This window comes from Caenorhabditis remanei, chromosome V (genome assembly GCF_010183535.1).
Source record: "Caenorhabditis remanei strain PX506 chromosome V, whole genome shotgun sequence".
Taxonomy (NCBI): Eukaryota; Metazoa; Nematoda; class Chromadorea; order Rhabditida; family Rhabditidae; genus Caenorhabditis; species Caenorhabditis remanei.
The window spans coordinates 20468160-20490699 of record NC_071332.1 but is presented as its reverse complement, the minus strand read 5'-3'; the positions used below and the strand labels follow the sequence as shown (position 1 = coordinate 20490699).

The 22540-nt window shown below is 43.2% G+C and overlaps 9 protein-coding genes and 1 pseudogene across 10 annotated transcripts; 3 read left to right on the top strand and 7 right to left on the bottom strand.

Moving 5' to 3' along the window:
• Window positions 1–681: 681 nt before the first annotated feature.
• On the bottom strand, window positions 682–1630 carry GCK72_021603 (uncharacterized protein; the record flags this gene model as incomplete). Its single annotated transcript, XM_053734380.1, has 4 exons — window positions 682–837; window positions 888–1079; window positions 1151–1343; window positions 1404–1630. The coding sequence occupies 4 exons, from the start codon at window positions 1628–1630 to the stop codon at window positions 682–684; spliced, it is 768 nt and encodes a 255-aa protein (XP_053583293.1).
• Window position 1631: 1 nt separating this feature from the next.
• Window positions 1632–2276, bottom strand: GCK72_021602 (uncharacterized protein; the record flags this gene model as incomplete). The annotated part of the gene is made up of 1 exon (XM_053734379.1): window positions 1632–2276. The coding sequence occupies one exon, from the start codon at window positions 2274–2276 to the stop codon at window positions 1632–1634; it is 645 nt and encodes a 214-aa protein (XP_053583292.1).
• Window positions 2277–6296: 4020 nt separating this feature from the next.
• Window positions 6297–7141, bottom strand: GCK72_021601 (annotated as a pseudogene). The gene is made up of 2 exons: window positions 6954–7141; window positions 6297–6519 (listed from the first exon to the last, which is right to left on the bottom strand). Coding segments are annotated over exons 1-2 (411 nt in total).
• GCK72_021600 (uncharacterized protein) lies at window positions 6902–7498 on the top strand (the record flags this gene model as incomplete). The annotated part of the gene is made up of 2 exons (XM_053734378.1): window positions 6902–7114; window positions 7310–7498. The coding sequence occupies 2 exons, from the start codon at window positions 6902–6904 to the stop codon at window positions 7496–7498; spliced, it is 402 nt and encodes a 133-aa protein (XP_053583291.1).
• A 4183-nt stretch (window positions 7499–11681) lies between these two features.
• On the top strand, window positions 11682–12140 carry GCK72_021599 (uncharacterized protein; the record flags this gene model as incomplete). The annotated part of the gene is made up of 1 exon (XM_003098095.2): window positions 11682–12140. One exon carries the CDS (start codon window positions 11682–11684, stop codon window positions 12138–12140), a length of 459 nt encoding a protein of 152 aa, XP_003098143.2.
• Window positions 12141–12277: 137 nt separating this feature from the next.
• On the top strand, window positions 12278–15643 carry GCK72_021598 (uncharacterized protein; the record flags this gene model as incomplete). The annotated part of the gene is made up of 6 exons (XM_053734377.1): window positions 12278–12634; window positions 13401–14359; window positions 14410–14554; window positions 14795–14927; window positions 14974–15233; window positions 15284–15643. The coding sequence occupies 6 exons, from the start codon at window positions 12278–12280 to the stop codon at window positions 15641–15643; spliced, it is 2214 nt and encodes a 737-aa protein (XP_053583290.1).
• A 654-nt stretch (window positions 15644–16297) lies between these two features.
• GCK72_021597 (uncharacterized protein) lies at window positions 16298–18044 on the bottom strand (the record flags this gene model as incomplete). The annotated part of the gene is made up of 4 exons (XM_003098042.2): window positions 16298–16649; window positions 16706–16962; window positions 17324–17898; window positions 17945–18044. 4 exons carry the CDS (start codon window positions 18042–18044, stop codon window positions 16298–16300), a joined length of 1284 nt encoding a protein of 427 aa, XP_003098090.2.
• A 165-nt stretch (window positions 18045–18209) lies between these two features.
• GCK72_021596 (uncharacterized protein) lies at window positions 18210–18951 on the bottom strand (the record flags this gene model as incomplete). The annotated part of the gene is made up of 3 exons (XM_003098046.2): window positions 18210–18294; window positions 18340–18585; window positions 18854–18951. The coding sequence occupies 3 exons, from the start codon at window positions 18949–18951 to the stop codon at window positions 18210–18212; spliced, it is 429 nt and encodes a 142-aa protein (XP_003098094.1).
• Window positions 18952–19143: 192 nt separating this feature from the next.
• Window positions 19144–20637, bottom strand: GCK72_021595 (uncharacterized protein; the record flags this gene model as incomplete). Its single annotated transcript, XM_003098060.2, has 4 exons — window positions 19144–19216; window positions 19266–19591; window positions 19864–20052; window positions 20104–20637. The coding sequence occupies 4 exons, from the start codon at window positions 20635–20637 to the stop codon at window positions 19144–19146; spliced, it is 1122 nt and encodes a 373-aa protein (XP_003098108.2).
• A 308-nt stretch (window positions 20638–20945) lies between these two features.
• GCK72_021594 (uncharacterized protein) lies at window positions 20946–22111 on the bottom strand (the record flags this gene model as incomplete). Its single annotated transcript, XM_003098091.2, has 2 exons — window positions 20946–21105; window positions 21465–22111. 2 exons carry the CDS (start codon window positions 22109–22111, stop codon window positions 20946–20948), a joined length of 807 nt encoding a protein of 268 aa, XP_003098139.2.
• Window positions 22112–22540: the final 429 nt, after the last annotated feature.

Below are 22540 nucleotides of genomic sequence, written 5' to 3'. Positions count from 1 at the left end.
TGAGTCCGGGTCTGGATCGCCGAAAGAGGTCACGCTAATAACCAACAGGCTATGAGCATGACATTCCGGAGGGAAGAGGAACCGTCTTCCGGGAGGAAGAGGAACCTGCTTTCCGTGTGGAAGAATTCCAGACCAAGACCCTCTTCGGGTCGTATTGGACTTTGACCAAGTTGTCCTTGTGGCTCTTCTCGTGTCATCTCGACTGGATGGGTGTCCTTGGAGTCGTCTCGGTGGATTGAGAAGGGTTGTATGGCAGGTGACTGTCCTTGAAGAAGAAGTCGATGAGTGGTGCATCTTTGAGTGACGATGCTGGTAGTTTGACCACTCTCCTTCCATCGTTGTCTCCTCTTAGATTCCTCGCTTGTGTTGTTCCGCTTTTGTGCTGTAGCTCCTTGCTTTGCTCTGATTTCAGCTTTCTAGGAGAGTCTTCCTCTGCCTAGAAAGTTTTCATCTTCCTGTTTCCTTCGGCTCCTCGCTGTTCCTTGAGGACAATTGCTTGGATCCTTTCGACTTGTGGCAATTCACTTGCTGGGCAGTTGTGGCAGTTCACCATGATTGTGGTTGAAGGGGAATAGGGAATGAAGTTGGGAGATAGAAGTGGGGAAATAAAACTGGGGCTAAAAATGGGGAAGATGACTAACAAGGGTAAATAAACAAAGAGAAAAACAAAATGAAGAAATTTTAGATTTGTTTCTTCGTAGTTGCATCCGGTTGTCCTAGAGGGGCATTTTGTCCTGAAGCTGGGGAAGTTTGCTGGGCAAGCTGTGGATGGGCAGATTGACCAATCGTGTTGACAACGATGACCATGTTCTGCAGACGACGTTGCTGACGGAGAGCCTGGCTGGCTGAACGAAGACTTCTGTCGACCTGCGGTGAGCTTGTCTTACGAACTCTTCGTTCGTGTACTCCTCTCCAGTTCCTGCTGTCGTTGTTGGCCCATTGTTGGTTGCTTCTTGAGGTTTGTTCAAGCCAAGTACTGTCTGCTTGAACTTCCGCTCTTCACGGGAGTTTTCCGCTTCGAGTACTCTACTTCTAGCTCGATTGTTTGAAGCTGATGTTGGCCAAGCTGGGGTGTTTTGCTGGGAATTGAAGAGTTGAGTTGGAAGAGCATGTCGATGAGTTATTGGTCGGAGGTTTCAGCTCCTTCGACTCGAAACAACTGGTGTTCCTGGCTCTTCCTGTCGGCTCGTATTGTGATCATCATGGAGTGCTTGATGAAGTACTTGTTGAGAGAATCATCCTCTGGTCCAAGTGTTGAAGTCTTTGGCTTCACCTCTTCGGTGATTCCAGAATCCTTTTTGTTGGGCGATGATACTTTGGTAGGCTTCTCTAGCTCCCTTCTCCTGAAGGTGCCTTCCCAGAAGCGACGACAGTCTCTGTTTCGCGACGACAGAGCTGTCTACCAGTTCTCCTTGTCGACCAGTGTGTGGTAGGCCAATGTGGATTCTTCCTTCACCGTCTGGGGTGGTACTCCTTGAACTCCTTGATGAATTTGTTGGTGAGCTTGTTGTAGGTTTGGAGCTTGTTCTAGCTGAATGCCTCCTTTCGGCTTGCAAACGAAAACATGTTGGCATTCGTTGTCCAGATTGGATACAAGTGTCTTCAGCTGTCCCATGTATCTGATGAACATGTTAACTGAGCTTATCAGCAACTCGTAGTCGTCGCTGGGGAACTCCAAGTTCTTCAGTTCCTAAATCAGGGCAATCCGTTGAGCTTGGGGACTGTACTGCTGATCCAAGCGTCTCCGAAGCGAGATGTATTCTTGCTCCGAGAACTCTGTTGGGCAAAGCTCTTCTGCTAGACTCGATGACAAGAGCTTGACAAGTAGCTTCAGCTCTGGCTTGATATCGTTGATTGTCGATAAGATGGTCGAACTGAGAGTTAAATATTCCATAGTTGATCATCTTTCCGTCGAACAGTAAGATCAGCTGTGAGATAGTTCCAAGCCGTAGCGGTGTTTCGATCTCTGACTGATTGCTGGCTTCGCTAGAATCATCTTCTGATTCTGACGATGTGCCGTTTGTCGTTGAGTTCGATTCGGTCCGCCTAGTTTTGTTGACTTGTTCAGCTGGGGATGTAGACATCTTTTTGTTCGCCTGATCTTTGTTGTGGCGCAGAGTTGAGCTGGTACTCCTGTCCTGGAGCTGTCCCTTTTTGCTACTGGCTCCTTTCGGGAACAAGCTGTCCTGATCTCCTTGATCTGTCGTCACGAGCTGCGTGAAGAGAATATTCAGCTCTTCGCTGTTTTCCTCGACTTGCGCTCTTGTTGAAGGCATTCATCCTTCTCCTTGAGCTGGGGCGAGTTTGTCGTCACTCTTTGACATCTTGCTCGAGTCCTTGGTGGCAAATCGGTAAGTTGTTCCAGGAGGAATCCTTCGTGGCAAATCGATTGATTGTTCGAAGGGGCACCCTTTGTGGCAAATCCGAAGATTGTTCAAAGGGTGAATCCGTCGTGGCGAATCCTTAGATTGTTCGAAGGATGAATCCTTCGTGGCAAATCTGTAGGTTTTTCGAAGGGGAATCCTTGTCGAGAATCGTTGACTGTCTTCAAGTGATGACTGATGAATTGACGATTTGGTTGAGAAGAGTTTGTTGCAATTCGGTGATGGATCAATCGAACTGATTTAGATCTGTTCGGTGCTGAGATCCATCTTGGCTTTTCAAGCTTTTCCTGTGAGACGGCTGATTAGCAGGAAAGGATTTTGATTCTTTCCTTTTCCGCAGCCGCCGAACTTATTGCTCCGAATTGCAATAATTTCTGCCGATCGAATCATCAATACTCGTTCCCTCTTCGGGAAGAGCTTGAAGATTGACGATGTCCGATTCCTCGTTCTTGTACTAATCCGATTTGCTGGGATTCTGGAGTTTGTTCTCTGATGGTAGTTCCAGAACCACTTCGTTTCAGGATTGGGAGTGTTACGCTTCTTAGGCTCTGGGCTTCCTCGAAGCTATAACAAGCAACTTCTAGATCTTCTCTAGGCTGCCAGACAGTGTCTTATCCAGATTACCTCTTCGGTAATTCTGGACAAGAGATTCTCCGCGATTACATCTATGTGCTGCTTCACTAGCTGATAGCTGATTGCTGGGTCAGGGACAGATGCATATTGTCGTTCCGTGATTACTTCTCTGAAGGTGTTGTTGTTCCGACTAGTCAATGCTTGGAGTGAAGGGTTTCCTTGTAGGCGACTTTGGATGACGGGACATCAGTTGGTATCAACCAATTAGGTGACGAGTTCAGTTAGAGTTTGTGGTTTTCGTCCTCCTTTTCCGTGACAACTGATCTTTGATGTCTTTGTCATCCGAGGCGTCGCTGGGGTTTGAATCCATCTTTCCTTTGTCTTGTCTGGACGGTGTCCCGTGAAATGACCTTCTTTGCTTGTTGGAGCTATTGACTGGAATCTTTCACTGTTTCAGATCTTTTCTGAATCAGCTGGGGAATCCTGTTGGTACGTTATGACTCCTTCAAGCTTCTGATGTATCTGGACTGACTGGGGAGACTTCATGATCTTTTGGATAGCCAGGTGGGGCCGAGAGCCTCTTCTTGGCGACAGCATCAAGCTTCTTTTCCCGATTTCAAGCTGTCAACTGACGTGTTTCCTTTTCGTCGCGACGTCTGCATGCTGTCGTTCTGCTCTTTGATGTGATCATAGAGCTTCTGTTGATATCCAGCTTTCAGACATTTTGAGCTAGGGATTCCTGTGTTTCGGCTTGTTGACGACTCGAGAATCGATTTGCTTAGATGCTCCACTGCTTGTTTCCTTGCTGGATTCCTTTTTGCACCATGTCGAAAACTAGATGCTTGTTGTTTGGGCAAAGTGCTGTTTCAGATCGTCTCTGAAGTAGCTGGGGAATCTAGTTCGGAAGCTAAGACTCCTTTAGTCTCCAGATGCATTGATCTCATGAGTAACTGTTTTCGGCAGACCCTCTTTGTCAGAAGCTTGTTTCCGTTGGGTTGAAACTGTGAGCTTCACTTCTGACGTTGATGATCCGGAGATGCAATGTTGCTGAGTCTGGAGCTGGGGAATCATCGTAAACGGGTGTTGTCCACGTCTGGTGAATCTCCTTGGCCATGCCTCTGTTGTTTTGAGATGAACAGTGATGCTTTTTGACACTTCCATTTGACCAGATCGTCGTTGTAAGCTGGACGTTCTTAATCAAGTGATACCTCTCCGGTATCCCCTGAAAGAACGTGCTTGACGATCATGTTCCTTGCTTGAAGAGCGATGAGTGTCTTCCTTGATGTTGTGGTCGACTTGTCGTTGTCCAACATCTTTTTTCTGTGCTCTGTTGACCAGATCATGGTTGTGATCTTGACGTTCTTAATCAAGTGATACCTCTCCGGTATCTCCTGAAAGAACGTGTTTGACAACTATTTCCTGGCTTGTAGCGCGACAAAATGACGTTGTGGAACATCCTCCTTTTTGCTTCTGAAGATGCGCTAGGTGAGCAATGAGGCTTTTCGACACTTCTGACCGAAACGTCTTGACGACTGCATCCTCATCTCGGACTCTTCTGCCTGATGTTGTGGCATACTTGGCTCCTTGGACTGAAGTTTGGATGCTGGGAAAAAGGGTCGTTGTCAAAATTCTTCTTTCTTCTTCCTTGTAGAGCGTTGAAGATGTCTTCTTGACTGTCCTTGATCCTTTTTTCCTGGCTTTTGAAGTTTCTTTCGGGGACAAACTTTTCAGAAAGTTTCTTCATTTGGTTGGCAACCAATTAACGAATTGATTCCTCCTGATTTGTCTAGCAACTAGACTCCTTTGTCCACTGGCCTCGTAAGTGTCTGGGAATCGGAACTCCTCCTCCTTGACTTCGTCTTGTGTTGAGGCTGGGGTGTTATTCGGGCTTGGGATGACTCCTTTGCCTTATCGTGGACGATCAGGAGCAGTTATATCCCCTCTTCGGAGACATTACTGACTTCGTGGATGCCTTTTTGTGTTCTTCTGGTTTGTGATTGGACAATTGATGAGGACGTTGTTTTCCTTGAATGGGACTTCAGTACTTGTTTTCTTCAAGCTTCGTTCCAATGCTCATAGAAGTTCGAGCTCTGGTTGAATCACTTCCTCTCCGGTGGACTATTGACCAGCTGGTCATGTACGAGATAAGACTATCTCATACATAAGTAATCTTGAAACCTCTTCGGTTTCAGATCACTTTGATCCTGACTTGTCAGTCCAATTTGCTTCTTTCGTTGTTGCTGGCAGTTGGTGAAGACGTCCATGAAGTAGTTGACTTGAATTTGTCACGTGGATGGTTAGAGTGTACCGTTCTAACCATCTTGCATCCGCTAGGGGACGAACTCCTTCGATGGTGTCTTCTGCGCAACGAATCCTGGAAGCTGTCTTTGTGTAGATGTGAACTGGACGGTGGGGAATGAAGATGTTGTTGTCCGTCTTCTACAAGATGATTCTCGTCTTCAAGCTACCTCTTCGGTAGCTCTCTTTCGAGATATCTTGTGTGAAGATCTTCCCGAGCTTTCGTATTTCTTCGTAGGTAACATTGTTTGCCTTCTTTGAGTTACGTTCCTTGTAATGGGGTGGGGATGTTTCGGTCTTTTTGAACTGGTTTCGTCCTCGAGATGCCTCTTCGGCAACTCTAGAACAAAGAGTTCTTGCTGGGGCGACCATGTGATCTTTAATGGATTCACAACCCAGGGTAACGTTGCATTGTGTTGGGTTACCATCCTTTGTGCGGTTTTGTAGTGGGACGCAGCCCAAGTGGCATTTTGTAATGGATCCCGAACCAATGACGGTGTTTGTAGTGGGACGCCGCCCAAGTAGAATTTTGTAGTGGATCCTGAACCAAGGACGGTGTTTGTAGTGGGACGCCGCCCAAGTAGAATTTTGTAGTGGATCCTGAACCAAGGACGGTGTTTGTAGTGGGACGCCGCCCAAGTAGAATTTTGTAGTGGATCCTGAACCAAGGACGGTGTTTGTAGTGGGACGCCGCCCAAGTAGAATTTTGTAGTGGATCCTGAACCAAGGACGGTGTTTGTAGTGGGACGCCGCCCAAGTAGATTCGATAGCTATCATGGTCCAAATCGAACCATCCCGAAACTTCCTGCGTGTTATTCTAGGCAGGTTTTTGCCATCTCGGCATACTGATTAGCTTAAGGTACCCGCTAATCGGCAGCTCTGAAGTTGTTCCGGTAGGACTCAGGGCGGGTCTTCGGCTCTTCGCCCTCCGACCATCTAGCCTTTGGGACCCTGTTCCATTTTTGATCATCCCTTCTTCCGGGAGCGATGAATCTCAACACATTGGATTGTAGAATCGATCCTTCCTCGCATTGTTTGCTTCTAGCTTCGAGTTCCAGTTCCGTATCCCTTTGGCCGAAGGGAAGGCTCCAGAATCCGTCGCTGCTGATGTGGTGAAGGCTTCAGAATCTCGATGACACTTCGTGATGGGGATCGCCTAGTCTTGACGTCCTCACTTCCTTGATGCCAATGTTGTTTCGTTATCCTTTGATCCGTTGATATCTTCGCTGGGGTACAATGTACGTCTCTGTTCTCGTAGCCTGTTCTGGCGTTATGTCATCTTCTGACATCCAAGAAACCAAAGCGCTTGGGGATTAAACCCGCTGATTGCTCTGATAGAGAGTTGCTGGTGGAAAAACCGATTGGTTTAACAGAATTTCTAGTTGAGCTAATAATTGTGCTCTTCGCACTGACTAGCTTCTCTGTTAAATCAGATATTCACCTAACAAACTGGTACAAGGTTTTGGAGCGTCTCTAGTATAGCCTTTCCAGTACGTATGTCCTAGCGTTGTAGAACTACGCAGTTTCTTTGGCCGGGGCTTCATATAGTAGAGAGGCAGCTGCTCCGGGTGCGTCTGGTGCCACGTTGCTCCTTACTGAAGGGAGCCCAAGACGTCTTCTTCTTATGCATCACTCTCCTCTGCGTCATGCTGTCGGGCGCGAAACTTCCACGGGATATCCTCTTCGGATTTCCCTTACTAATCCTGTGGAATTCGCTGCTCGGTGTTGTTCCGACGAGCAGCTTCCCTAATCCTTCCGGTACCGAATTCGATTGCTCGCCGGTGCCCCAAGAAGGCAGCGTTGTCGCTGTAGCTCAGGAAAGCTGGGGAGGCAGAGGTAGTGGACTGTGTGATGCTAAGGTGACTTTTCACTTGCCCAGCTTCCATATCTCTGATAATTTTAGATTATCGTACTTGAAGGCATGAATAATCGCACTAGGCGAAACATTCTCCTCCGTTTCCGCGAGATATGGGTGCTGGCTCGCTTCCAGTAAATGATTTCGTTTGTTCCATCACGAAATATTGAAATCTTCCGACAAAAATCGATAATTTCAGCGAATTATCGCAACAAATGACACAACTCTTCGTTGCGACATCTGTAGCGACGCTTACGCGACGATTCCTCGGTTCTTCACCGCGGAATACTGCCTTGGCTCGTCGCCGGGGCTCATCGCAAGCTTTCGCTCTCGCCTCATCCTTATCGGTCGATTTTGTCACTGCTGTCCTGTTCTTCGCTTCGATTGAACGAAATTTGTGTCCAGCGAGTAATTTTCCTTCTCCGATAATTGCAAACAGATGGAATTGTCCTGATGTTGTGCGCTAATGCTCCGAGATTCTTCACCTCAGAACATGACGCTCGAATTCCTCCTATTGCATCATTATCGATCGATTACTCGCTTGGGAAATTGTCCTTGTTTCGCAATCGGTCAGCGTCCTGTTCTTCGTGTTCTTCCGAAAAAAAAATTTTTCGACTTTTCTCTTCGAAAAGCCAAAGGATTCTTCTGCGCGAATCGGCGTCCGAAGTCTTCGAGTTCTTCTTGGAAAAAAAAAATCTTCTTCCTTTTCCGGTCGATGTACCATGTGGCGACGCCGTTGGTTGAAGTTGATCTATTTATCCCCGCCGACTCCCCTCTTCGGGTAGAGCAGAGATAAATAGGCATCGGTGGAGATAGAAAGACGTTGAAGACGAGTTGTGGTTCAGTGGTGGTGGTATTGTGTGGTTCAGTGGTGGTAGAGAATGAATACGAGTTAGGGAATAATCATTTATTGGTTAGAGCCAACAGCTGGGGATAACTTATTGGAGGGAGAGGTGAAAACTCACCTCTCCACTCGATGGGAAAGTTAACAGGTTAAAAGCATACTTGCAAACCGGGCCGAAACGGGCCGACCCGGGCCGGCGCGTAACTCGCTTCAAACTCAATATTATGAGCTGAAGAATATACCAAAATGTAGATCTCAACGACTTCTATGACACTGACCTATTACGGGCCGGATGGCTATTCGGTAATGTGCCGCGGGCCGGGAAAAAGTACCAAAAAACCTAAAAATGGCAAAAAAAGCCATTCTAACCCGGCCCGCGGCACATTAACGAATAGCCATCCGGCCCGTAATAGGTCAGTGTCATAGAACTCGTTGAGACCTACATTTTGGTATATTTTTCAGCTCATAATATTGAGTTTGAAGCGAGTTACGCGCCGGCCCGGGTCGGCCCGTTTCGGCCCGGTTTGCAAGTATGGTTAAAAGGGAAGTGAACGAGTGAAGTGAAGTGAAAAGTAAGTGAGGCGAAGGGAAACTTGTTTGTTCTAGAAGGAATTGAGAAAATCCCGCCTAAACATGTTTTGCCGCCGGTGCAGCGGGGCGCGTTTCCTTTGGGCTTTCCTCGGCCACTGCTCCTCGTCCCTCGGCCGCGAGGTGCGGGGATTATTGATTGGGACGATGACGATTGGGGAATTGAGCCATTATGAGCTGCGGAACTGAGCGGAAGCGGTTAGTGTAGACATCGTGAGGTGACGAGTCGAAGATGAGTCGCCGAAAGGGTCGCGGTTGTAATATAGCATATTACGGGCGCGACACAACCAGACATTTCAAAACTGGACATTTCGTAACCGGACATTTCGAAGCCGGACATTTCGCAACCGGGCGTTTCGAAACCGGACGTTTTGTAACAGAAAACTTCGAAACCGGACGTTTCGCAACCGGGCACTTTGCAACCGGACATTTCGCAACTGGACGTTTCGCAACCGAATGACACTTCGAAAAAAAAAATAATGCCGGTTGCGAAACGTCCGGTTTCAAAATGTCCGGTTGCGAAACGTCCGGTTTTTAAGTGTCCGGTTGCAAAACGTCCGGTTTCAAAGTGTCCGGTTTCGAAATGTCCTGTTTCAAAATGTCCGATTGCAAAATGGCCGGTTGCTGTTATGTTCGTTCACGTTGAAGTGTTTGCATCATCAAAAAAACCGGTGAAAACCGGTGAAAACCGGGGATTCCCCAGGGAAAACCGGGCACCGGTGAAAAATGAAAACCGGGAAAAAGCGGTTTTTCAATTTTGAACACCGGGGAATTTCGGTGAACACCGGTTTTCGCCAAACTTGACTCCGGTTTTTATTTTTATAAAACCGAGAAAAACTTCACCGGTGATTATAACGGTTTTCACCGGTGAAAAAAAACCGGGTTTTCGCCGGTTTCTTCACCGGTGGAGCACACTGATTTGAAGCAGTTTTTCACGATTCAAAAAGGTAATGAATTGTCATTTTCAGAACTTTGACCTTGCTTTTCTCGAATACCAGACCTCGAGGGTAAAATCTGAATATCTATTTGGAATCAACGTTTACTCAGCGTTCCAATGATAAAGATCATGTCTTATATCTCCAAACTGACTCCATGACCTTCCCTAGTGAGTTTCTATCATCTAGGGCCCTTCTATGAGACTCGGTTCTTACGGTATTTGAACGTTTTCAATATATTTTAACTATAATCGGATTGTCAGAGTTCGTTGGGACCATAGTCGACTTGTCTATACCGTACTAGAAAGTTGCAGTTTGTCAAATTCCAATCATCCATAGTTTTTTAGTGGCAACTTGTACGGAACAGGGGTCAAGATCTACTCAACCAACACAAATAGTCTCAAATTTTTGATTACAGAGCACTCCATTCGTTCACTCTTCTTTAATTTATCAATTTGTTTAAAGTTTTTCTGTGAGCTTGATACTGCGAAGTTGCAGAGCTAAATTGTGCGATCCGTGTGAATCCTGGAAACCCAAAAGCAACATACATTTCTAAACTCTCAGTCATTCACGGCCTCCCACAGAGGCCCTCTCAAAGTACTGTGCGCAGTGCATTAAGAGGGCCTCCGCTGGAGGCCGTGGTCATTTCATTACAACTATTCTAAACTTTGCTCATTCTTGCTCATCCTTATTTCCACAACAATACACACAACTGTTTCCTGAAACTGAATTTTATTCTTTCCTGCTACCCATCACCACTTGCTAACTCTTGCTCACTGTTAACTTATAAATAGTAAACATGTGTCTCCATCTCTACGTCTCTTCTCCCATTGCATCATCTTTTTTTTCGAAAAATGCATTTGAATCGTTTTCTTGTTACCCTTTTTTGTTTATTTTTTCAAGGTGTGGTATTTTTATTTGGATCTGATCTTATTCCTATAACAAACCGGTGCGAATTGAATTTTTTTTAAAAAGAGTGAATAAAAATGCCTTTTTTTAGTATTTTTCTAGATAATCCGTTCCAATATAGGGTAGCACCCATGGGGCCTGATACTTAAATCATTAATAGTATCCGATACCGGTCGGTTTTGTTTCTGAGATTACAGTAGACCACTGACTAGAGAAGGTCATGAAGTCCGTTTGGACCAATGGGACGTGAGCTTTATAATTGGAAAGTTGAGAAAGCGCTGATTCCAAATGCATATTCAGTTGTTGACCTTGAGATCTGGTATTTGAGAAATACAACGTCAACGTTCGGAAAAATTCCTTGATTTTTTTTTGCAATTTCCGAGTTAAAAGGTAATACTGTGAAAAAAATAAAGTTTGGCCAAGGATTTTCAAAAAAAAAAATTTCGCGGGCAAAACACTTTAGTGCATTTGTGAGCTAAAGTGTTTTGCCCGCGAAATTTTTTTTTTGAAAATTCTTAGCCGAGCTTTATTTTTTTTACAGTAACTCTATTTTTCCGAATTTTTGACCTAGTTTTTCTTGACTACCATATCTCGAGTGCAAAAACTAAATATATATTTGAAATTAGCGTTTTCTCAGCTTTCCAATGGTATACAGTACTAGCCATACAGAAAGCGACACTTGCGGTTTTTAGTTGAAAATGATCAACTTTGTGAGTGTGACACGGCCTCCTGATAATCTCACACTATTGATTGTTTATTGAGTGTATAGATCACAAATAGAGCTTCATTTTCGTAGTTGGCAACTTTTTTTTACGGACACATTCTAAGAAGTTATCAATCGTCAAAGAAAGTTCTCGCAATTGTTGTCCGTGCTAAAAGGAGAAATTTTTGAGCTGCTTTCTTTGACGATTGATAACTTCTTAGAATATGTCCGTAAAAAAAAGTTGCCAACTTCGAAAATGAAGCTCTATTTGTGATCTATACACTCAATAAACAATGAATATTGTGAGACTATCATGGAGACCGTGTCACAATAACAAAGCTGACCATTTTCAACTAAAAACTGCAAATACCGCATTCTTTATGGCTAGTACTGTAGGTCAGCATCCTTTAGGCCTGATGTTTCTCAGATAACAGAAAACTCCTCAGTCATCAACTGCAATTGTGCTTTAGCACTCATCCAACGCTAAGACTTATTATTGATTCCAAAATTGTCCTGTTACTCTCTCCAACGCCTCTAAACACACCCATTAACCAATTAATGTATATTTCCAATCTTTCAGACAGCCTACTCAATGAGTTCCAAAACAGTGCTCTCTCTCCTCATCAACCTCTCCAAACATGCTCATCCCTCTCCAACCACCTTCGGAGATGCTCTCAGCTGTCTCGCCACTGCTTTCTCCCAACCGAAACCATTATTCCAATCGAATGAGTTGCTCATCGCATCGTCTGCCGTTTCCAAGTCAATCCCTCTCCTGGATTCTGCTATCAAACAATTGGATATTGGTATGAATATCGATAGAAGACAGGATGCTCAGAAAGTTCTCTCCGGATTGGTTTACATTTCTGAAGAATTGGAAAACGAGGCAGGGCTCCGGGAGCTCATCAATTCTAGACATGTCAAGTCTATCATTGGATTTATTGAGAATACGGAAGGTGTGGAACCGGAAAACGTGGAATGGGAGGAAGTGGACTTGACAGGAATACCGAAATCTCATTATTGGTGGTTTGAATCGAATGAATCGAATGAATAAATAAAAATATCATTTCTTAAATTTTACAGTTTTTTTAAAATTGTGTCAAACAGTCACCTTGCATACCTTTTGTTTTTCCCTTTCTTTTCTGAGATTTCTCTAAAAACTTCTCAATCCACCAACTTTTTTACAGAAAAATGGGCAACACTCTCGGCGGTGAATACCTAAGTACTTGGGACAACGCTGACGTGAAAAAATGGCAAGAGACCGCTCGGAACATGCAACAATGCACTTATCTACAATTCGGAGGTAGTCAATTCCACGATTTGACTGATTTGAGCGTCGAATTGCGTGTTACAAAGATATGTTATGCAATCTATGGACCACCAATTGAAGAGGCGGACACTCTGGAGGAAGCGTATTCCAAAGATCAACGAGAATTCGGGACGAAGTGCTACGATAAGATATTGGAAATGTGGAAGAAGGCGCCGGAGCCAAGATTCAAGTTGGGATTCATTTTTGTGTTCTGTAAGGAAGGGGACAAGGAGTTTCAGGTGAGAAGCTTGAAGGAAGGGGGAGAGAGTATTGAAGTCTAACAAGAGTAGTCATTGGAGGCGCGGTTTTCAAATGACCTAAAAGTTTGGTCAAGGGTATTTTCGACTACGAGGAGTCCATTTCTAAAGTAAAAACTATTAAATGTGTCTGTGAGCCGAGTAATGAGCTCCCAAACTTTTCAAATGGTCAAGCTTTTTAACATGGTATTCCAAATCAGTCCCATTTCCAAATGTTTTTCCCAGCGGTTCACCTGTGCTCGTACTTTAAAAAATAAGAACATCTTTGCATATACTTTGCCGATTTGGAACACGATGTGAAAAAACTTAACTTTATGAAAGGTTAGAGAGCCCATAACTAGGCTCACAGACACGCTTAACAGATTTTGACTTTAGAAATGGACTCCTCGTAGTCGGAAATACCCTTGACCAAACTTATAGGTCGTTTGAAAACCACACCTCCAATGTTTTCCCTTGTTAGTAGTAAGGCACATTGAATTGACCGTATTCATTGATATTACCCATCTGTTGTTGGCTGACCATTCACTCAAAGTTCGTCCTGGGGACAAGGTGTGGGTCTCGTTGCGATTACCGTAGTATTAAAACGTTTTTATGGGTAAAGTACGGTAGAGAGCCGCCGTAAATCGGGTCCCCGGGCCGAACTTTAAATGAGTGGTCAGTCACCGGCGAAAGGGTAATAGCCATTTGTGAAACCGGAATGTGCTACAGTCTCAGTTGACACTTCATCCATAAAATATGCCAGTTTCAGGTTCCCCTATTCCGTCTTCTTTGGGAAAAGAAAGGTAATACCGACACCAATCGCTACATTGACACTTCTCTCCGTGTCTACGACTGTGCCAAAGACTGGAAGGAAAACAATCATATGCCAATGATGAAGTACTGTCATCCAGAGAATCTATTCTATACTTGTACCAACGACTGGTCTTACAATTTCGATGAGAAAGAGGAAGTGGTATTGGGATTCAACACATCTCCAGCGTGTGACTTGGTTTCCCGTATAGCTAGAGTTGCTGATGTGATCATAACGACAGTTGGAATGACAGTTGGTGTTGTGGCTATCTTCACACCAGCCGGATTCATCAGTGGTCCGATTCTTCTGTCAGTGGGTGCAGGATCAGCTGGATGGGGTGTTGGCAGAGCAACTCAGAGACTCATTGACAAGGGAACTCATGGTGAGAGTCTGACTGATTTGGAAAGTGCACTTCTATGGTTATCTTTGGCTGCTGCTCCGTTGAATCTTCTCAACGGATTTGTTGGAGCCAAATTGGCAGCTGGTGCAGCATCTGGAAGAATCTTCTCACAGACACAACGTGTGTTGGCAACACTTCTGATGTTCACTGTAGTCGGTGTGGACTCATTTTCTTTTTTGCTGAATTTGACGAATCTGATTGATAAGGCTATCAAGGATCAGTTAACAACCCTCGATGTTCTTCAGTTCTCAGTGAGCACTCTGTTCTTTGGAAACATGTTGATCCAACCAAAAACTGCCACTGGAATCATCAAGAAGGCACAAAATCAAAAAATCCAAGAAATCTCAAAGAAGATGACAGATGCAGATGCAAAAGTTGCATTCAAGAAGTATCTAGATGCCAATAAGGGGAAAGGAGGTATCCATGATGGTGCGAAGATTGTGAGGGATCTCCTAAAGATGGAAGATCCGAATGCATTCTTCAATGGCGTCAAGAACTTGGATCAATTGGGAATCGGGTAGGTTTAAATGCGTAATATCGAAATACTTTCATTTGGTATTTTTTCAGGGTGAACTATTCCGAAAATAGACAGTCTGGTACTCCATCAGTTCAAAAACCAGCAAAACTTAAAGCGTGTCTTGGAGGGAAGGACTATAAGGATCATCAACATTTGGGACAGTTGAATGACCAGCAAGTGGGAAGATTGAATAAGGTGAGCAGGGAGGTGACAGTGTCAGAACTAATACAAATCAGCGCAGTTTTTAAACAGCTACATATTTTTTGGCACTTTTGGTCGAGCGGTTCTGATTCAGGATATGGCTTTTGTGTACCATCAAATAGAACAAGATATTGACTAATTAGTTAAGAATGTGAGCACATATATCACCATGTAATGCAACTTCTATCGTTTGAATTCTGAGGCTTCCTGACAACAAAATCTAGATAATTTCAGGTGTTCGGAGGAGCTGCCAAGTATGATGAGCACGTTGTCAACTTTGCAACAAAAGTAGCTAATGAAGTGAAAATGACTAAAAACCCGGATGGTTTCATGTCAATCGTGGAGATGGTAGCGGCACAGGCAAAACGTAAGAACTTAAGAACAACTCCTATTCAATTATCCCGTTATTCCAGAAGATTCCAACTTTGTTCGAACTGGCGATGTTAAAAACTTTACCGCTGGAATCCAGAAAGATCTGAAGATTGTTACGGAAATTGGAAACAAGAATCAGCTGAAATTCGCTGATCCCTACAAGGCACTCTATCACTATAGAAAGCACGGATCGGAGTTTATGAATAAGTGCACACCGAAATTCTATCTTGGTGAGCTACCTGGACAAATTCAGGATCGGGGACAACTGGCGGATGTTTGTAAAGTTACTTCGGATCTTCCGGTGAGTGAAGTTCTCAAGTTTTCGATAACCCGATAACTAAACTTTTTTAGAGTGGAGGTACAGAAATGTTCACCCGGAAGACATACCTCCGGAAGGACAATGCGATGCTGGTAGTGATAGAAAATGATAATATGAAAACTATCAGCACAATGTACAAGAAACCAGATTGTTGGGCCGAGTACACGAAGCAATTCCCTGAAGTGAAGTACCCGACTCCGAATGCAAATTTTGCCAATTTGGCATATGTAGCTGGTTTGGATGCTGTTCAATTGCAACTTCGTTCTAGTAGTTTCTTCTTTAAAAATAATAATATTACGGAGAGAGATCCAAATTATGAGAGATATCAGGCAATGATTGGAATCCTTGCTCAGGATATGGCTAACTGTTTGAAACACGACAGTGAGGAATAGTGTTGTTTCTCGAGTATTTTAAGTATGGAATGGTACGATTTGTATATATTGTTATGTAAAAAGATTGAATAAAGTTTTCACTTTGTTTTGTCTTCTTCTAAAATTTTACGACAAAAATTTTTCGGTCCAAATCTTTCGAAATTTTTTGGTTAAAACTTTTTGAAACAAATTTTCGACGAAAATTTTTCCGATAGTTTTCGAAAAATTTTGGAAATTTCTACTTTTAAGTTAAAAATTTTCAAAAAATTAAATTCCGGAGTCATTATAGTTTTGATACAAATTCAATTTTTTTTGCCTACAAGAACTCATTTTTCAGACAGTTTTCTTGAAATTTTCTTTTCGAATTTTTTGGTTTTTTCGGTCAAAAATTTTACTTTTTTCATTTTTCAGTACCGAAAAAATCGAAAAAAAGTTTTCCGATTTTTTCGGTAGAAAGTTCTCGAAAAAAATTTCGCACAGCCCTGACCTGAATCATCATCAGAGGGTTTGGATTAATAAAATTATTTGCACTTTTGACCACTCTGGAATTGAATTTTAAGACATTTTCATATTCGAGTTAACAATAAAATGAAGAACGGAAGGAAGGAACAACAAAAACAACGAGAAAATTTAGGAAACTTGGAATTAAAACAAAAAATATTGAGAGTTGACAACTCAAATAACACGACTACCCTTAACGACTGTCTTCACATTTCTCTTCTCCACAATCTTATGTTTCAGACTTGTCTTCAGCTTCTTCGCCTTGTTTCCTCCGATCGGCAGCATGTTTCTTCTCTGCAAACTCTTCATTCGATCGTCCAGTACGTGTCCTTGTGGCTTGATTTGTCGCAGATTTCCAGTCAATTCCTCTTGCAGCAAGAACGGCTCTTCGGCGTCGACAAACTTTCCACGTCCCAACTTTTGGCGTTTCGTTAGTTTGTTGAGAATCTTCTTCTTCTTGCGATCTTCTGATTCCTCGTGACGTTGCTTCTCCTCCTCGTCGAGCTCTTTGTGAATTTGCTTCGTGCTGCAATTTTACATTTTTTGGATTGAAAAAAAGATTTTCTGATTTAATTTTCTTACCGGAAAACATTATGCGAATCCTGTTCTCTAGCCTTCTCATCCAAACGTCTCTTCTCCTCCTTCTCCAATCCAGCTGCCTTCGCCTTCTTCTTTTTCTGCTCCTTAGTCATTCTTTCGCACGACACTGGCTCGCTTTTGACAGTCTCTTCAGTAGCAGTTCCCTCTGTTGCCGGATGGTCTTCATCGTCTTTTCCGAATTTCGGATGGATTCGAAGTCCTTCGGCCATCTCCAAAAAGCGCTCGTGTTCCGTGGTGACCTAAAAACAAACAAAATTGAAAATAGAAATTTGATAGAAATGGAGGAGAATGTTCAGCGCTGTTTAGCAGCGTTAAAATCAACCACGTGGTAGTTTAGCGCTGGTTAGCAGCGCTAAAACCAAACGAGAGGAAAATTTAGCGCTGGTTAGCAGCGCTAAAATCAGCGACGTGGCAGTTTAGCGCTGCTAACCAGCGCTAAAACCAGAAAATTGGAGGAACATTTAGCGCTGGTAAACAGTCATTCTTTCACACAACACTGGCTCGCTTTAGCAGCGCTAAAATCTTCCACGTGGCAAATTATCGCTGCTAACCAACGCTAAAATATTTTTTACTCTCATTTTCCGGCATTTTAGTACTCACCTTCTCCCACTGTGGCTCAATTCCTCTCTTGATCTTTTGCTCCGAATCGATCAGTTTCTGCTCTTCTCCAGCAATCTTCATCACATAATCATGGTATTCCTTCGATTCTGGATTATAAGAAGCACCTCCTTGTGCCACTTCAACTGCTGGAAGCAGAGTTGTGATCGATTTTCCTGGAGTCTTCGGTTGCTTCTTCTTGACAACTTTCAAAAAGTGCTCAGCCGCCTCTGGAACATTCAACTTTTCCGCTGGAATCGATGGTGTCAGATCGGTAGTCCAGACATCGAATTTGGGCGCCTTTTTGACAGCTTTTCCCACTTTTTTCTTGTTCATCAGAATCGCGTTTCCGCGTGGAAGCTTCGCTGGTTTTTTCAGCGTTTTTCCAATGGGTTTCGGCAGGGAAACCTGCTCTTTAGTGATATTTTTGGCGATTTTATCCAATGCAGCCTGCTGTTTACGGGTTCTCGTTGGTTCTTCGACCTTCTTTGCGCTAGCGGTACGATCGACGACGAAGAGTTCCTCATCTTTCATATCCTCAACGACAACTCCGGTAGCGACTTGACGGGCTTTGTTGTCTGAAAAATCGTAGTTTTCCGCCAGTATTCTCTATATATCACATACGAATCGCATCCTCAATCTCATCGATATTTGTTCCCTTTCTCCAATACTTTTTGTTGTGTCGGGAGCCTTTCGCGGCGCCTGTACGTTTTCCAGCGACCATCTAGAACAATAACTGAGTAAAATGAGTCGAAAATCACAAAAAGATAACAGAATGGTTGTGAAACCGATTCAAAAAGTTGATAGAAGACTTGAAAACAAGATATTTTCATATAAAAACAACAAAAATAGCTACAAATCTACAGAAAAGCTACAAAAAATTAAAAAATTATTTCTTGGCCATTCGGAAGAATCGGATGACGTTGACTTTGAGAGCTGGCCAAATTAATTGAAGATTCCGACGATACCATTCTCTGAAAAGTAACATTTAATGAAGAAAATCGATAAATAACGCTCACTTATTATAAGCCATCATTGCCACATGCCGATCATTCAAAAAATCGCGATAAAACTCGCTCAACTCGTTCGCCGACACATGTTCCAACCTTCCCAACGCCTTCTGCTTCTTCTCAACAAAATCCGACTTTTGTCGATCGAATAGTTGATTGTGTTCCGCCCAAAAATCCGAATTCCACTGGTTCAGCTCTTCCCGAGCCGTTCGGTATTGTCGCTCGAGTTCGGATTCATTGGCGACGCGGCGGAGCCTGCAAATATGAATAAATCAATTTTTGAGAACGTAGTTGATAAGAAAAACAAAAGAAATCGATTAAAAACTCGCTGAAAACCGTTAAAAACTAATTTCGCCACTAACAGAAAAAATAGATGAAAAAGTGTGCGATGCTGTTGCAACACAAAACCCCGCCCCCTTTTCCATGCGGCAGTGAAAAAATTGCGGATTTTAGTCGGTTTTCGACAGTTTTTCGCAGAAAAAATGGGTTTTCAGAGAATTTTCAGTGTTTTTTTAGTACTCACATAATTTTGCGAATCTTCGATACATTATCTGGCGGCCCAACCCAATCGAATCGCCTATCCATTCGCACATTTGCAGAAGATGAGGAGATGGATTGCATCTGAAGGAGTTTCATGCGAAAGTCGTGGTTTTTAGAGTATAAAGAAATAAAACTGGCATAAAAACCAGATTATAAAACACAGCAAGAAGATTGGAATGCATTTTGATATTTTAAGACTGAGAACAACGAACAAAATAACAGAAATATTAGATTAACAATAAGTTTAACAAGAATAAAGCAATTTTCAAGGTATCAAAGTCCCTCCGAGTTTTCCAACGACTTCCGAATCAATTTGAACATTCGGTCGTACTCCGTCATGTTGTGACTGAAAGAAAGCATATATTTTCAGACAAATTCGCTTTGCATTCACTTACATTACTAACAAAATCGATGCCAGCAATTCTCGTGTATTAAGAAGATGTTGCAGGTATCCTTTCGTGTATTTCGTACAAGTATAGCATGCACACCCTGCGAAAGGCGTTGTGAAGTCGTCGGCAAACTTCTGATTATTGAAATCCACAACTTCATATTTAGAAGACGTCGGATAGTCGTCGGCGAGACAGAATGCATGCCCATCTTCAGCCAATTTGATGGGGAACGTTGAGTCGAAGAAGTCGATTCCTTGTTGAACCAAGAAAAGGACGGTTTTCGGGTTGAATGGTCCGGAAATGCAACGGAGTTTTGTCGGGGGAAGTGGTGACTGAAAAATGGCTTGAAGTGAGTTTCAACGCTGGTTAGCAGCGCTAAATTCTTGTCGACTCTATTTTAGCGCTGCTTAACAGCGCTAAAACATAATCGGCTTCATATTAGCGCTGCTTAACAGCGCTAAAAGACGACAACGTGGATTTTTAGAGCTGCTAACCAGCGCTAAAAGTTGAAAACGTGGATATTTAGCGCTGCTTAACAGCGCTAAAATCTTATCGACTACATTTTAGCGCTGTTAAGCAGCGCTAAAAACCTTTTTTGACTCACAAATGTCTCTTCTAACAGCTCTTTCATCTCCTTCTCATCCGTCTCTTTTCCTTCAATGAATTCATGGAATTCAACAGTGTAAGCGGATGTATTTTCTGCCAATCCTACATCAACTGCACATTTTCTTCTGTGATATTTGCTGAAACCGCCGCCGAGCGCTACCACTCGCTCCCCAGACACTTTTTCGTCCTGAAAACATAAGAAAAATCTAATTTGAAGAGGGAAACCGAGATAAAGTACTTGTAAAAAGAGTTGTTCATGAAATGTCTTCGTTCTATCCACCGCTTTCACCAACTTCTTCTGTCCGGCGTCTTTCGGTGTATCATAATCAACTAAACTCTCAAACGACGAGCATCCGAACGAATTCACAATCGATCGCCACGTCTTCACATCCAACGAAACTTTTCCATTCGCCGTCCAAACAGCAATCGATTTCGAATCATTATAACCTCCGGGTAGCTTCCCTAATGGATCGAAAGGTTTCAAATGAATCGCATTTTTCCCAGGCATCCCACAGAATTTTGCGGCGCCTTTTCCGAATTTTTCAATGATTTTTGCATTCGTGACAAGAGATGGAAGTGTCATTTGATAGATTGGAGTCTGCTCGAGTTTTAGCTGGTTTTCAGCAACATCCCATGTTAGATGAGGAATGTGACCGGCTCGTAGATAAGTCATGCACGATGGGGTGTGATGATTTACTTCTACAGGACCCCATGACTCGATTTTACCTAAACGTCCGAGTAAAGTCTTCTTTTCGATAGAGAATTTTACCATTCTGAAAAATAAGACTTGTTGGTTTTATTCGAACAACTTTACTGCAAACGATCAGCGGATAAACGTTAAAATTCGACGCTAAATTTGTTAATTCGATAATTTTAACGCTGCTTAACAGTGCCGATATCCTCTTTTAACAAAATTCAAGTAAAATAGGCAGTTTTTACCTACATCACAACACAAAATTTAACAACACGAATTCAAAATATTACAGATTTAAAAATATTTATATTTCAATTCATTCTTCGAAAGAACGTTCGTGTAATCCAATAAAAAACGAGACAAAATAAATAAAACATTTGACAAGATCATTGTTCAGATTGAGCATTGACTTTGTAGTTACAATACTCGGGTTTCAGACACCACAGTGACTTGTGTGGTGGCGCCGTGTTGTAGACGGCGATTTCTTGGAGAACCTCTTTGACGTAGCTGACCGGTTGTTGAAGGAGTTGCTGGAGATCTTGGAGTCTGGAAAAATTAGAAATATTAAATGTGAAAACATTCATAATTACGATATTTTAGTTTGAAATCCCTCCTTGCACAATTTAGCGCTGTTTAGCAGCGCTAAAAAACGAAAACGTGGAGTTTTAGCGCTGCTTAACAACGCTAAAAGGTGAAACCGTGGAGCTTTAGCGCTGCTAAACAGCGCTAAAAGATGTCAACGGGACACATTAGCGCTGCTAAACAGCGCAAACAGGTGACAGCAGGGCACTTTAGCGCTGCTAAACAGCGCTAAAAAATGTCAAGGTTGAGCTTTAGCGCTGTTTAGCATCGCTAAAAGACTAGAAGTGGTATTTTAGCGTTGTTATTGCCACTTTAACCCGTACCTGTAGAAACTGTGCTTCTCGAACGCCTTAAACAACGCCTGTCTGAGGACATCCCGATCAGCTCTGTACGTCTTCGCTCCATCCTTCTTCTGTTTACTCTTTATCATATCCTCTGCGTGCACCGATACTGGCTTGAACTTCACCGCCGCCTTATCAATCATTTTCACCGTCTTCTTTGGCTGTGTATTCTTGACAATATGCGCCAATTTCATCTTCATATATTTAGACGTTGCCGGTGGGCGACATTCCGCCTTTTTTATGATTCGTCCTTCGATAGCTAGTCGTCCAGTTTTCACGGTTGCCTCACTTCCAAGTGCTTGTTTATCCTCACTCAACACACTCATTGTCTGACTTTTGACATCATGAAGAATGAATGAGTACTGAGTTGGAATTTCTGAAGCTTCCGCGTTGGCTGCAGATGCCGCTGCTGACGTTCCCTCTCCTTCGTCCTTTGGCGTCGGTTGAATGAGTCCTTTGGCTGTCAGAAATTCCACTTGAGCTCCGATTTGCAATTTTCCGACGACATGTCCTTCGTTGGCCTCCCACAATTCTGACAAGTATCTGGGCACTTTTACCAGCCAAATGCTTCGTTTTGCCAGCTCACAATCGACATCGTTGTCGTAACGTTTCCGCGTAGTCGACGTCATTTTGAGTCTGACTGAAAAAAAAACGGAGAATCGAACGAGAGGAAAACACTTAATTAAGATAAAAGTAGGGCGATAAACCCATATAAAAAAGTGGAAAATTAGATAAAAGAAAGTAATAAATATTTATTATGCGATAATTTACATTTTATCTCTAACAAATTCCAAAATCTTCGAATCACTGATACCCTCCCATCCTGGAGGTGTCGGCAGCTTGATATTCGCCATAGCCGCGGATATTTGAGCAATTTTATCCTTATCCAACGGTATCGTCGACGATTTCTCCTCCGCAATCTTCGCTTTTCGCCTCGTTTCAATATCTTGTAACTCAATCGGAGCAATCACAAAGTTACACCAGAGACCTGAGTGAGCGGTGTAATCTGGCTCCGAACTTCGGTCTTCCTCTTCTTCTTCGGAGTCTTCCGTCATCAC